Genomic DNA, 15,762 nt, shown 5'->3' on the forward strand with positions numbered 1-15,762 from the left:
TGGGCGGCTTCCAACAAAATATTAAAAATACATTAAAACATCAGTAAAAACTTCCCTAAACAGGGCTGCCTTCAGATGTCTTCTAAATGTCAGATAGCTGTTAATTTCTTTGACATCTGACATTAAGTACAGATGGGTCTGATATCTGGTTATTTAAAAAATTGTACAACCTGGACAATGCCTGTTCAGGTGATCTTAGAATTAAAACACTTTGACTCACTCAGCTGGTGATTTGTCTATAATTTTAAAGAGATTACTCAAGATTTGAGAATTCCAAACTCCTGGCAAAATTGGGGGCTCTTAACTCTTTCATTATCTCCCTTTGAAAGTGGGTATGGGAGTTCAGTTGCCATTTGAATTTGAAAAAAGAAATGTATCCTCAACACGTGTACCTAATTGCATTCTGATCACCTCATTGTTTTCAACAGCATGAATTATTTACAAACAAATAAAATGCTGAGTTGCAAGTTAAGCCAAAGTCCTTCTATACTTGGATAATGATTTTAATATGAAATATTTGAATTTGACAAAAATTAAGAATTCATATAACTTGGCAATAAAGCCTGTTAAATGCCCAGAAAAACTATCAGTACCAGCTTAGTCAAAATTTATTTCAAATAATTAAAATTGAATCTGAATTGAGAATTCTTTAAAGGCTTGCTGAACTACCTTCATGTTAGTTGCATGTGCAGTCAAATAAAATATTCACATACCTTGTACGTACTTAACCATATGCAGTGTTGAAATAATCAAACATTGGCTGGGAAGGAAAGGCCTTCCAGGGTTAGAGACTGGGAGAAGAAAGGAAAGCTCCCAGGTGAGAGCTGGGAGAGTCCACAACTTTTCGTGTTAGGCAAGGGTGAAGAGTTACTTTTGGGAGAGGACCCTGAGTTTTCATTTCTCTTTTCTTTCTCTCTCTGTTTTTATTTTTATTTAGATTAGTTTCTTATATTATAGAGCCAGTTTGGTGTAGTGGTTAAGAGCGGTAGACTCGTAATCTGGGGAACTGGGTTCGTGTCTGCACTCCTCCACATGCAGCTGCTGGGTGACCTTGGGCTAGTCACACTTCTCTGAAGTCTCTCAGCCCCACTCACCTCACAGAGTGTTTGTTGTGGGGGAGGAAGGGAAAGGAGAATGTTAGCCTTTGAGACTCCTTCGGGTAGTAAAAGCGGGATATCAAATCCAAACTCTTCTTCTCTTCTTCTTCTTACAAAAAAGCTTTAATAAAACCTTATTTTTTGAAAGAAAGAAAATAAACATTTTATATTTGTGCAGGTGCTATTTGATCACATGGGTTGTCTGAAGAAGTATGAAACTGTGCAAGATATTCTGAAGGAATTCTTTGACTTACGATTAAACTACTACAGCTTGCGCAAGGAGTGGCTTGCAGGGATGTTGGGGGCAGAATCCACCAAGCTTAACAATCAGGCTCGCTTTATTCTAGAGAAAATACAAGGGAAAATTACCATAGGTAAAACATGTGAAATTTAAAGTGCATTATGAAATTGACAAAGATGTAAGTGAAGGAAAATAGAAACATACCATTTAAAAAAATTGTAATTTGATTTCTTTTGTTTCACGTAGAGAATAAATCAAAAAGAGATTTGATTCAAATGTTAGTCCAGAGAGGCTATGAATCTGACCCGGTGAAAGCCTGGAAAGAAGCACAAGAAAAGGTAAACCATTTAGGCGACGAGCAACTCCCTCTAACAATATTTTTAAGGAAAATATGTAACAATATTAATCTTGGGCCTTTCCTTCTGTATGACAGGATGTTTAGGGTTGCAGCTTAAATTAGTCCCAGATTATGAATAGTTAACTAATTTATACTAATGCAAGCTATATGTACAGCTTTGGCTGGATTTTTATTATCTTAGAGAAATTACATTGTTGGCTTTGGTCTTTGCCACATAGTTTATGGAGCTGTACAGAAATAGCAAGCAGCTATTTCTTGGACTACATGTCCCATCATCCCTGGCCATTGACCATGATGGCTGGGGAGAATGAGAGATTTATAACAACAGCTGGAGATTATCCTATCAGTACCTCAAGATGAGTGGCAGAACTCCTTCTCCCAAGGAAAATGCTCTGGCAAAGAAATTTAGCATTTTCCAAAGATGAATGAGATGTCTGTAGAAAATCATGTAAATAATTATCTTCTGATTATGCCAAACTGCCTCCCATCTGCCACAATTTCGTGAGTAACTGCCTCTAAAATAGGGGCATTGTGTAACTGGTAGGCCTCAGTAATTTTCAAACATTTCAAGTTACCAGTAGATTGTTTGAGAACCCATTGCTGTATTGCAGGGGTGGCCAACTCCTAAGAGACGGCGATCTACTTACAGAATTAGAAACTGGCAATGATCTACTCCCATTTTTTTGGGGGGGGGTTCAGGTTGTTGACCTTTTTTGGGGGAAGGAAAGCCCTGTTTTTTGGAACCCCAATCTAAAAAATCCTCCGGGGGATCTACCAATAGATCGCAGTCGACATGTTGGACACCCCTGCTGTATTGTATAGAGATTTGTGTGTTTCTAGTTGCACATCATAGCAGCTTTGGAACTTTGTGTCCTGGGTATTATGCAATGCTTTTTCCCATTTTTTATTTATTTTGCTCCTACCAGGATTCCTTGAGCTTCCCCTCTGTACATCACCAATATCATAGAAATATAACCTAAAAAAATACAAAGTCTTAAGTATACTCCTTTGTAGCTGTAGGATATATGAATAGCAGCAGTATTATTGTTGTTGTTGTTATTGTTGTTGTTATTATTATAGGCAGCAGAAGAGGAAGAAATGCAGAACCTCAATGATGACAGTTCCTCCTCTTCCGGATCTACCTCAGGCCCAGATTTCAACTACATTAAATATGTCTTTGTGGTGTCTTACTAAAGAGAAAGTAGAAGATATCATTAAGCAGCGAGACACAAAAGTAGGTATCTTTCAGGGAAAGTACCTAATCTGATGTAGGTGCAGCTGCATTCTAAATTCTAAACTTTATCCCCCAAACCCAAACTTGTGTCTCAAAATTTGCTCATTGGTTTCACCATTACAATGCTATTGATCAAACATATGTACATAAAAGGTAATATGTGCAGATCTTTGCATGAGGATGACTGTATAGTCGCTGTCCTAGTTTTGTTTCATTAACATTTGCTTATCTTGGATGTTCAGAATATGTTTGTTCAAAAATCCTTTCTGTATTTGTCACCTTGAAGGGAAAGGAACTCGCTGACCTCAAGAGAAAATCTCCTTCAGACCTTTGGAAAGAAGATTTAGCAGCCTTTGTAGAAGAGCTTGATGTATGTACAGCATCAAGGATTAATGTTTCAGTTTCAATTTATCAACTTGAAGCAACCATAGTTTTGTTTCACCAAGTAGTCTAGCAAAACTGTTGTTTTTTAAATATATCAAAGTCTGTTGGCAGAAGAGGTGAATGGAGAACTGTGTAATTTTACACTTCAGAGCTGTGTTCTCAGACACATTTGCTGCAAGTGTTACTGTGGCAGAAAAACCAGAATACAGGGGGTATCACCAGTCTGTAGGTTTTGCATTTGAGTTCAGCATGTTTAGCTTTGAGTGTCTATAGTTGCTTGCTTATTGCCCAATTTTCCTACATCCTTGTTCCATAACGTGGTCTACCCATGTTTCTTGGCAAAGACATTACATGCATAATACTTCTCTTTTAAAAGCTTTTGACTGGTTCTCAAATTGAAGACATGGGAGGAATTACATAGATCCCCGCAAAGACTGACAAATACTTAATATAATAATCTTTCATCTGCTTTACATATGGCTTTGTCCAAAATTACTCAAATGTATTGCTCAAACATTCCTTAGGATTAGTAGCTAGTATTGCCTCTCTTGGATGACGTAATGCAGTTATAGCATTATTTTAACCTCTTAACGTTTTTAAAAACTCTGTGGTTTTTAAGCAGACACAGATTTTCTATATGTAGTAGTAAGAGTTACAGGTAGGTAGCCATGTTGGTCTGCCATAGTCAAAACAAAATAAAAATAAAAATTTTTCCTTCCAGTAGCACCTTAGAGACCAACTAAATTTGTTCTTGCTCATACCAAGAACAAACTTAGTTGGTCTCTAAGGTGCTACTGGAAGGAATTTTTTTATTTTTTATTTTGTTTTGTAGTAGTAATAGTTACTCTTTGGAGATGTTTATATTTTTCTTTCATTTGTGTTTATTTTTAGAAAGTAGAAGCACAGGAAAGAGAAGATGTCCTGTCTGGCATGACGGCAAAACCTATTAAAGGCAAAGTTGGTAAAAAGATGAAGAAACTTCACTTAGAAGAGACGATGCCATCGCCATTTGGTAGGAGAATAGTTCCACAGATTACATCTGCTATGAAAGCTGATGCCAGTAAGAAACTGCTAAAAAAGAAGAAGGCAAGTCAATATATCTTGTTCCTTATTCTTATATATTATTTATTTTTGTACAATTTTTACCCTGCTTTTTATATCAAACATACTCAAGGCAGCTTAAAAGATAATTACAGAAATGGTAAATAAACACATAAATTGAAAACACAACAGTAAATGTAATATGATTTAAAAGCATTAGTAAAACAAAAGTCAATTAAGAGGAAATAACTTTAAATGCCCATAGTGCCTGTCTTCAGTGCCCGTCTAGAAGTAGACAACTTAGCACCTAAGGAGCCGGACATCCCTGTCAAGGGGAGCTGTTCCAAATTTTGGGCACTACAACCAAAAACACCCTATGTCTCATGTTGGTCCATTCACACATTGGCTAAAGGGGACACAGAGAAAAGGTCTTGAAGACTGAATTAAGTGACTTGGACACAGGTTCATATGGGAGGAGGCAATTCTTGATAAAGCCCTAAACGGCCTGGGATCAGGGTATAAAGATCAAACCAGAACTTTGCCAATCTGTTTCTGGAATCCATTCAGTCACTGAAGCTGGTAGATGATGAGCATAATATGATCCAGTCTGGTAACCTCAGGCAAAACACGGGCAGCTGCCTTGTCCAATTGAAGATTGCAGACTTCAATGGCAGCCCTGTGGAATGTGCACTACAGTAATCTAACCTGGAAGTGTCTGGACGGAGTGTGAACAACTAAGGGTCCCGTCCCCAGATTGAGGGCCTCATTCTCATCTGGGCAACCTTTGGGAGGGCATAGGCAAAAGTGAGAGAAACAACAATAGGCTAGTTTCTACACACACACACACACACGTCTCCATCCAGGCAACCAAGAAGCATTATCAGGTTGAAGGACATTCCAGCCAGGCAGAAATGTTCACGGAGAGTAAGACTGGTGAAGGTTGTGAGGGGGGGGGGGGGGAGTCCTAAGGACCAGATAGAGAGGCCTGCAGGAATTGAATTTCCTAGAAGCACTCTGGATTATTGTATCAGCTCAGCAAACTTTATTACATCCAGCCATTACATTAACCTAATTAGTTTGTTTAAATTTCCAGGGAGAACTGGATACTCTAGCAATAAAACTGGAATTTGATGAAGAGTTTGGTGGCATACCAGTCGAAGGTGCTGGTGAAGATTCGCTTAATACCTCTGTCCCAGTGGCTAGCCCAGTGGCTAGCCCAGTGGTTAAAACACCTAAGCCCAAGAGAGAGAAGAAAGAGCCTGGTAAGTAAACAGAGAGTGTTCCAAGAAGCACCGTCAGCCAAATATTCAGTATGCAGAACTGCTCTGTAATGCCTGAAGTGATAGCACATAGATATGCTGCAGATATAGATATAGACATAGACATATATGACTGTTTTTTTAAAAAAAACAAAAAACGAACTGCACATCTCGGTGTGCAACTACTTTCTGGATACCCAGAGTTTTCCTCTCTTCACGGCTGCCAAAGACTTTAGGTTTAAGAAGCAGCTGTATTTGGGCAGTCTTCTCTGGAAGAACTTGAACAAGCGCATGGTTTAGATTGGTTTGGACTATGTGCTCAATGCTCAAGTCAATGGAACCCATGTTAAGTGGTCTCCATGGTTCTCAGGAAAGCATTGATACTGATTAGTGTGGCCTATTTGTGCCCTGCCTTTTGGTTAACAGACCTGTGAAAGGGATGAATTGGCCAGGTGTTTTGCCAAATGCATTAGTTCTTTTGGATTCAGTGAAGAGCAGAGGGGACAAGTTCCTTGTACATATATTACCATTTTATATGACATTATTTTCAAAACTGGCATCCCCGACTGCAATATTGTATTTGGAGTGCTTAATGAGGTAATGTGTTTCGACATAATTAACCTGGAAAATGAAAATGCTTTAATGCGGGTTATTTAAAAGAAAACTGTGTAGGGAGTATGTATAATAAAGATTCTTTACTATACTGAGAAATTTTATTCTAGGCCCTAGGGTAAGAAGAACACCGTCTTCCACCCCAAAGTCCAGTGCGAAGAAAGTGAAGAAACGGAACCCGTGGTCAGATGATGAATCTAAATATGAAAGTGACTTGGAGGAAAACGAACCTGTGATTATTCCAAGAGACTCGTTACTTAGAAGAGCCGCAGGTAATAATGAAAATGTGTTATTCAGTTTATATGCAGAATACAGTGAGAGCCTTCTAGAGCTGTTTAGCTAAAAAGGGGGCACTCCTCCTTTCAAGGGATACTTGCCCACGATACCTGCTTGTGTGCACAGGGTTTCCACTACATATACCTTAATAAAGGCTCACCATAATTTTCTTCTTGAAATGTACGGTATTATACAACAGATGACTGTGTTTGGGCATCATGCAAACCATGGGAAAAGAGCTGCAGCCTTAGGTTCAGCTCTCCTCCCTCTCAAAAGCCAGCTTCATGAACTATTGTTTCAAACAAACCATAGCTAAAATTAACCACAGTTTATTGGGTGGTTGACAGAAGTAAAAGCTTCCAAATTCATCTTCGCAGCTTATGCTCAAGGAGAAAAGTGTGCAAGCCTAAAGCTTGCTGTGGTGTATTCTTACATGATTACCTGTAGTTTATCATGACTTCAAAATGTACTCTATATTTTGCATAGCTTTGGTCTCAGGATACAAACTACGGACTTTTTAAAACAGATGTTTAAATGTAGGTTACCCACTGAATGATTAATTGGAGAAAATTAGCTGGGGAATTCAAGCCAAACATGCAGAAACAAGTTGTTGTTTTTTTTTCCTGGGAAACATGCTTTAACTGGCAGGATTAAGAGAAAATAGGTGTGATGCAAGCTGGTTAAAACTTCAGATGCCAAGGACCAAGTGAATATCACTTATCCTATAGAGACAATTATCTTTGATAATAGGTGCTGAGTGGGCAAGATGCTGACACTTCCTCATCCTGGCACTTGGCAAGGCTATGATTTTGAGTGAATCTTATTACTTCCCTGGTTATAAGTGTGTACACACACTCATATATATACAGACATCCGTAATTTTATTTGTATGCTGCCATAGTTAAAATGATGATTAAGGCAGCTTTACAACATGAGAAAAATACATAATTAAAAGCATAACAAAGCATAACAAAAGTAGTCATAAACAATAAATAAAATATCAGAAAGCACACAAGCAGATTGAACAATTTCCACATAAATAATAAGATCTAAAATAAAGATGCAAAAATTAATATCAATAACAGCAACAAACCACCCCCACCTCTGCAAGACCCCAGTCTAAGAGTCTGTTCAGCAGCGACTTACTTTTCGTAGATGGAGTCAGCCACACCCTCCCAGGCCAGGTGAGAAATTGCCTGCAAGGCAGGGAGCAGGTCTTCCAGGACTCGCAGCCAATACGCAGTGTATGTGTGAGTGTTTGTGTACTCTTAAGCTTGATTTTCAAGTTGGCTTACAATTTGATTAAATTGCAAAAGCAACTCGCACAAAAAGTATCAAAACCCAAAAGAGAGCAAGAGCAGAAAACAAAACAGTCACCAACAGCATTAAATTACATTTAAAACCACTAACAGAAAAGATACTCTTGGGATTCAAAACCCCACTAAAAGCCTTTATGGATTACAGTGGTTTTAACCAGTGTCTAAAAACAGAAGTGTTTTTTTCAGGGGGCCATTATGGAGGTGCTTTCTTGCACCAGGTGCAACAAAATGAATGGCAAGTTAGTAGTAGTAGTAGTAGTAGTAGTAATTAATTTTATTATTTGTACCCCACCCATCTGGCTGGGTTTCCCCAGCCACTCTGGGCAGCTTCCAACAAAGATTAAAAATACATTAAAACATCAGTCATTAAAAACTTCCCTAAACAGGGCTGCCTTCAGCACAAAACTACTTATTGTTGGTCTTGTTTGTCTGAGTTTTATTTTTCTTCACATGCGTTCTGGTGCCCTGGGCAGAAAATGCCTAGCTCACCCTGGCAACTAGCAAAACCCGTTTTAAGAGGCAAATCACATTTTATTAACCCAAATATCAAGCTTGTTGAAGGTGGAAGTGATTTGACCATCAATCAAGTAGGGAGTGGTCTCTGTCCCTTATTGTAAATTGGCCTAGACTAAACCCTAGGTTTAGAGCACACCATAGGTTTAGAGCACTATCCAGAGCAGTTGAAGCAAACACCCAGCTAGATCAATTAACCCAAGGAATAAAGAAGACAAATAAGCCAATGCCAGGAGAGGAAGCACCAGAAACTGAAGTGGCGCTGATAGAGTTAGCTGCACAACCCTCAAGCCATCGACCCCTTACAGTCCTTTGCAAACTGATGCAGCAATTATGAAATACTACTATTTCATTTTATATACTGCCATTTGTCAAAAGATCCCAGGGTGTTGTACATTAGAACCACATTACAAAACATCCATGATAAAAACAGTAAAAAGCATATTGACAGATGGCCTAATAGTAAATAATAATAATAATAAACAGTCGTCGTCCCCACTTTCACAGGCCATAGGTTATTTAATAGCCATAGGTCTTGGTAAAGAGGAATGTTTTTTTTTGTCTGGTGTCTAAAGACATGTGGTGATGGCGCCAGGCAAACCTCTCTGGGGAGACCATTCCACAGCCGGGGAGCATAGAGAAGGGCCTCAGATGACAAGCGCAGGGTCTGGGTATGAGAAGACACGGTCCTTTTTGTCAAGATGGATGACACAGTTCCATCAAGGAATGTTTGTTTAGTTTGTATGTGCGTTTACCAGAAGCTGACTGCATAGCTTTCCTTTAGAAGAGATTGCAGTGTAGTTCATTTCTTTGTTGTTTACAGATCATTAGTGTCTCCCCATGGATGGGCTGCTAGTCTTTATCCCTTACGGGAAAAGTTACTTGTTCATCTTTCTCTAAGCTGCCATACCCTCCACGTTTGTCGTTTTCATAAAGGTATGCACGGTATCTTGCATCAAACACTTTAGGGTTGACATTTCCTATAATGTGCAGTGTAGAAATGCACAAATAAATATTGATGCCATTATCTGTCTTCACAGCTGAAAGGCCTAAGTACACCTTTGATTCTCAGAAGAGGAAGATGATGGTGAAGGTGACGAAGATGCTAACAATAATAATGATCTAGATGAACTGAAAATAAAAACATCTCCCATCATCAATGACAGAGAAGATGAATTTGAGCCCTCGGATGGTCTAGAAAAGGATGAATATGACTTCTCCCCAGTCAAATCGAAACCTTCTCCAGAGTAAGTGCAGTAACTTCAGGAAAGTGTGTCTGAGAAATATGCGAGAACAAATCTACCTGTTTGAACAAGTGGCCAGTCCTCCATGGTGTGCTTACCTTAGCCTATTGTCCTTTGAAATGTGAAGACACATGCCATTGAGGCACTCTGATAAAAATCCTTAGACCAGGCACAAGCCACCTTGGTGCTGTTCAGATGTTTTAGGCTACAACCTCCATCAACCCCACTCACCATGGCCAGTGATCACAGATTATGGGAGTTGTTGTCCACAACATGTGGACAGCCCACTTTGCCTTAAAAACTTGGATACTCTAATATGCGTTTTCTGTATAATAGCCCAGTATTGCACTATTAATACCCAACAGCCAACTACTGTGGCTTGTCAGGTGCTTGACAACTCCTGTCCCCACTTAGGCATGTCTTAAAAAAGGTGTGCTTGGATTTGGATGAATCCCAAATGCCACCTCTCTCATGGCTGCAATTTTCAGGCCAGCTGCCCCCCAAATGGTAGGAGAGATTAAGTGATTCGCCCCCCAGAAACTGTGACCATTGCTCTTGAGAAAAAAAAAACCAACTGTAGCTATCCTGAAATTTTAGCAAGATTGAAGCCATCAGGAGAGAAACCTTGCCTGCAAATTTAATATAATTCTGGCCAAATTTTAAAAAAGGATTCTTTCTTTGGTTGTAATGGTGGGGAGCGGGGAGAAAGATATATACAATTCAGGTGTGTACAGCGCCCAAGTCTTTGGATCTAGTTTGGTTTTCCCAGGGGGGTGGGTAACTTCAGTCCCCAAGATGAATCAGACAGTGCTTATGAATTGGTTGCAAGTCAAGCTGGACTCTTTATGAAGTGGTGAATCAGGGTCCATGATTCCTGTATTGGGCTTATGTGTTTGCAAATTGTGCAGAGCTTCTGCCTTTGTAAAAGTAACTAATGGTTTCAAGTGCATGGTGCAACAGATACTGAAGTTTTCATTTTTACAACAGGAAGATTTCCCCAGAGAAGACTAATCAAGACTTCGGCAACCTCTTCACCTTTCCTTCTTATTCCCGGAAAGCCAATATTGGTAGGTCTTCTTTGGCGATCACTCGTAGCCGAGTAAGATTGTCTTCCATAAACATGGTTTTAACAATGAGTCTGTGACTGTGGAGGCCCAATTCTGGATCCACATGTCCTTCCACAGTGGGGACATAGGTTTCTGGGTGGGAATTGATCATGGGAAGTATTAAGTAGTGGGTGGACATAGCAGACGACACAGAGGTTTCTCCAAGCAGCTCTTTATTCTTAAGCTGGAACTGAACTGAATATAAACAGCTCAGCCAGCCTGCTTTCATAGGCAGCCGGCTGACAACATTGTAACAACAACAGCCCAGGGTTTCCCGCCTAAATTAACTGATGTGGACCTGAGTGAAAACCATATACACAACACCCCTGGTGGCCTAGGTTGAGAACTTCAATACATAACAGTAAGTGTTTGCCAAGCGTTGCCTTCATCTTAGCACGTTTCTCCCTTGCGTCCTGAGTTCGAGTGTCTCCAAAGCCCATGACACCTTTGGTATTGGTAGGTATGTGTGTGTGTATATATATATATATGTGTGGTGTGTGTGTTAATATAGTGAGTATTTTTGATATATCTACAAAGATAGCAATGTGCTTGAAATATATGAATTCCTTAGGTCTGCCTCAAATAGAATACCTCGAGGAGTGATCATTTTCCAGTAAGGCAGTCAGCCACCCACCAAGACTTCAAAACTTTGAATTGTACCAAGCGTGAAGGAACTAAAAGATGTTTAGTATGCAATGTGCTAGTCTTGTTCCCAAGAAGCTTAGAAGCTGTCTGGAAAAAGCTCTGCCACTGTGCTCATGCCAGATGCCAACCCCCTCACAGAACCTATCTCCCTGAAAATGGTAGGTCTGCCGTGTTGTGGTCCATCTCTTGAGATGTGACAGCTGTAAAAGGGTTGCTAGATTATAAGAAGACCAGGACAGTGCTGTATGAAGTACACCATGCTTCAACTTGTTCTGTGAACCGCCCTGAGACCTCGGGGATATAGGTGGTATATAAATTCAGTTAATAACAACAACAACAACAATAACAACAACAACAACAACAAAAACAACAACTTGCACTAGTTTCTCAAGGGGTGAGACAACTTGGTGTGCAATCCAGTGAGCTTTGCACATGCTGAGCAAGACGACCACTTCTCCCCGTTAAGTACCCATCCATTATCTGCCACTGTGTGGGTCACGAAGGAGTCACCCATACAAAGGCACAAACTGTGTAATCTTAGAATTAAGTGGATGCTGACAAGCTTGAATGGAAGGTAGCATATTTCAAACATCGTTTAAGATCTTATGTGTGTGTGGAGGGGGTAAGTTTAATTTAATGTGAGGAAGTAGAAAGCGTTCCTGTATTTAGCCTAACTGTGAAAAGGTGATGACATGACATGTTAAAACCTTTTATTTAGATACATCCAAGTTTGACAGTGATGACGAAGATTCAACACCAGTCTTCTCCTCCTCTTTTACTCAGAAACAGACAGAGAAATCTCCAAGTAAAGTGGTAGTTGCTAAAAAAAGGCAAGTATTTGGATTTGCTGGTTATCTTGCTCATTTAAAATATGCTCTATTGTGTTGCAGCAAAAGAAGTGGTAGCATTAACTAGAGCCAAATTAATATCATGGCAAGCCATGACCTGAATAGTATTCTTTAAGCACCAGTGCCAAAGCCTTTTAGTTCCATAATCAACCTCTAAATATATTGGGGGTTTTTTTTGGGGGGGGGGATACCTTTGGTTCCACTAAGCCTTGAACTGTCTACCCTGACTGGTAACGGCTGTCCACTGTCTAAACCGAGAGTCTTCCCCTGTTTTGCTACCCTTCAGACTGCAGGTGGCAGAGACTAAATAGACGGGTCAGCAAACTTTTTAAGCAGGGGGCCGGTCCATTGTCCCTCAGACCTTGTGGGGGGGCCAGACTATTTTTTGGGGGGGGGATGAAATACATACCTTTCAGTCTAAAAAAAATCACCAAGGTATTTAAAACTACTTAGTAGAGATATCCATTATTTCACTTCTTTGGACGTAAGCAAGTTTTTCTCTTACCTCTTTTCTGGAGAATGAGTGAAACGCAGTTCCAGCATGAAAGGAATACTTTGCCAAGTTTTTCTACTGATAACTGTCTGCTGTCTACACTTATGGACTATGAACTTTCACCCTGTGGAAGTACAGCAGTTGCATGTGGAGAGAGTCCCATGGACCTATATTGCCTCCGCAAAGCCCTGCTTCCCTGTTACCTTCTCCCACTTCAGCCTAAACTAAGATTATGGGAAACTGAAAGACTCAAGCAAAATATGGGAGTCAGAGACGCTGACTGCCTGTTCTACGTAATCTTTGCCTGTGCTAAGAGGAAGGGAAAGAAGATCAAGGAGAAACTTGTCTACATATTTTCTTCTTGTTGATGATGATAATATTAGCACAATTCTTCCATAGTGCCCTAATATTTTTTTGAAAAGATAAATCCATAGTATCACAGAGGGATAATGTTAATCATAACAAAATATGCAACAAAACCCTGGGCACTCAAACTAATTATATATATTACTATATATATAATACTAGTATATTACTAAAAGGATATTCTACATTACTAGAAGGGTATTGCATCCCATTTCTGAATTTCACTAATATTTCCTACAATAAATCAAGCATACCTACCGTATATCTGTTTTCCAAAATTCATCTAATATGAGTTGTTGTTTTTAAAAAAATCAAATCTGGAATTTAGTTTTCAGCACACAATAAACACTTCAAGAAGCACAGCAATTACTCTTCTTTATATATTAAAATCAGAAGCAGAAAATACTGGTGTACAGTTAATTGCTAATGGGGCAGAGTTACACGTCGCTCAGATTTGGAAAGACGGTTGCAGAAGATACGGGACTGAACTGACGTTATCAGGAAAGAATATCAAATAATCATCAAGACAGATCCATAGAAAGATGGGCATTTTTATTAACATTTGGAATAATATCCTAGATAATATAGTCCTGTATAATTCTTTCCCACCCACATGATTTTGCACCCCATCTTTAACAAAGTCCTTTCCTCCTTACTTGTCGAACAGAGCAAGTAAATTTGTGGGTGGGTGGGGCTGCAAGGAACACAAAGAATATCTGAACCCACACATGCAGAAAATCACAAGCCATTCTTTAGCCTTTAAAAGTGAAAAGGAAAACAAATGGAAGACACAGAGCATTTCTTTGTAGGGGCTCTGCATACATGTAGGGAGAATCTGTTGTACTCATGATGATGTAGTATTTCTTAATTAGCAGCAAAACTGCCGGTGGATGTGCCCTCTAAACCGAAAAAACCTCCTAAGCCCAAGAAGATGGAAATAATAAACTCTGATTCAGACCTGAATTTGGCATTCCAAAGAAGGCTGCAACTCCCAAAGGTAAGTTTGCATGTTGCGTATTTTCGCTTGATGTAGCCATGTGAGTGTAGGTAATAACTATTCTTTTTTTCTTCATCTCGGAATGAAGATCGTTTAATTGGAATGAAGCAGGGGTGGAGTGCAAGTGAGCTGCACTTCTTTCCTGCTTTTGCTGTTAATATGTGAAAGGGAAAGTGACCTTTTAGCAAGATCAAAACAAAAACAAAACAAAAATCCTTCCAGTAGCACCTTAGAGACCAACTAAGTTAGTTCTTGGTATGAGCTTTCGTGTGCATGCACACTTCTTCAGATACACTGAAACGGAAGTCACCAGACCCTTAAATATAGTGAGGGAGTGGGGAGGGGTATTACTCAGAAGGGTGGTGGGAAGGGGTGATCAGCTGATAGGTGTGGAAAATGTGTAGACTAACGACTGCAATTATTACAGGGTCTTAGGAATAGGAATAGGAATAATTTATTATTGGCCAAGTACATTTTCCAACATACTTGGAATTTGTTTCAGCTACATTGCAATGTAAACATACAGACACTGTTCCTCTCACAATACAAAGAAGCAAGGAAACCCCACCCATAATTTACCCCCCCTTCAGCTATACAACTATGAATTTAACAATTTAATGGCACAAGGGAAAAAACTATTCTTGTGCCTGGCCGATTTTGTATATGAAACTCCTGTAGCGACGTCCAGATGGAAGTAAATCAAGCAGATGATGACCGGGATGTAAAGGATCTGCTACAATTCTCTCTGCTCTCTTCCTAACTCAGGTAGCATAAATTGTCTCTATTGAAGGCAAGCTAACACCAATTACCCTTTCTGCAATTCTTACAGCTCGTTGCAGCCTTTTTCTTGTCTCTCTTGGAGGCAAGGGGTGAGATGGCTAAAGATAGCTTTGTCATATATAATGAGATAAGAATCCAATGTCTTTGTTCAGACCAGGCCTCTCCGTGGTTTTGAGTTTGGTAATGAGTTGCAATTCAGCAACTTCTCTTTCCAGTCTATTTCTGAAATTTTCTTTGTATTAAGACAGCTACTTTGAGATCTTTTATAGAATGTCCTGGGAGATTGAAGTGTTCTCCTACTGGTTTCTCTGTCTTGTGATTCCTGATATCAGATTTATGTCCATTTATCCTTTGGTGTAGGGTTTGGCCTGTTTGTCCAATATAGAGAGCTGAAGGGCACTGTTGGCATTTGATTGCATACACAATGTTGGAAGATGAGCAATTAAATAGTCCTGAGATGGTATGTTTGATGTTGTTGGGACCAGTAATGGTGTTGTCTGGGTTTATGTGGCAGCAAAGTTGGCATCTGGGTTTATTGCAGACTCTGGTACCAGTGTCCATGTTGAGTCCTGTTGTTGTATTATTGTGGGTGATTTTAGCAAGATGTACATTATCTGGCTGTGGATGCAGGTCACACATATCACACCCTTGTGGAAGTTTGCATTTCTTCTTCACACTGGCAGCATGAAGAGAGGATGCACGAAGCTGCTTTGAGGATGGGACAGAATATACTCAGGATGTGGAATTAGATTCAGGGCCTAGCTGGAGAGTCACATCACACAAACTGTTATGTAGTATCACAAACCTTTAGCAGACCTTAAATCTTGTGTTCAACTGTTGTCAATGAGAGAACAAAAATACACTTTAAAGAGAAAGCTTTTTTTTTTTTAATGGAAGAGTTTGTGAACTGCAAGGCACACTGCTATTACTATAAACTTTATAGTAGACA

At 39.6% G+C, this 15,762-nt stretch overlaps 1 protein-coding gene across 1 annotated transcript in view; it reads left to right on the top strand.

Annotated features, from left to right (window-relative positions):
* Positions 1 to 15,762, top strand: part of TOP2B (DNA topoisomerase II beta) — a 43,991-nt gene that overhangs the window by 25,463 nt on the left and 2,766 nt on the right. Inside the window, 14 exon segments of the mRNA XM_033165376.1 lie at positions 1,276 to 1,471; positions 1,585 to 1,676; positions 2,777 to 2,859; positions 2,861 to 2,930; positions 3,217 to 3,300; positions 4,206 to 4,400; positions 5,449 to 5,617; positions 6,337 to 6,498; positions 9,375 to 9,395; positions 9,398 to 9,581; positions 10,566 to 10,645; positions 12,048 to 12,156; positions 13,907 to 13,992; positions 13,995 to 14,033. Coding sequence (XP_033021267.1) covers positions 1,276 to 1,471; positions 1,585 to 1,676; positions 2,777 to 2,859; positions 2,861 to 2,930; positions 3,217 to 3,300; positions 4,206 to 4,400; positions 5,449 to 5,617; positions 6,337 to 6,498; positions 9,375 to 9,395; positions 9,398 to 9,581; positions 10,566 to 10,645; positions 12,048 to 12,156; positions 13,907 to 13,992; positions 13,995 to 14,033 — 1,570 coding nt within the window.

Source organism: Lacerta agilis, chromosome 12 (assembly GCF_009819535.1).
Source record: "Lacerta agilis isolate rLacAgi1 chromosome 12, rLacAgi1.pri, whole genome shotgun sequence".
In the NCBI taxonomy this organism is placed as follows: domain Eukaryota; kingdom Metazoa; phylum Chordata; class Lepidosauria; order Squamata; family Lacertidae; genus Lacerta; species Lacerta agilis.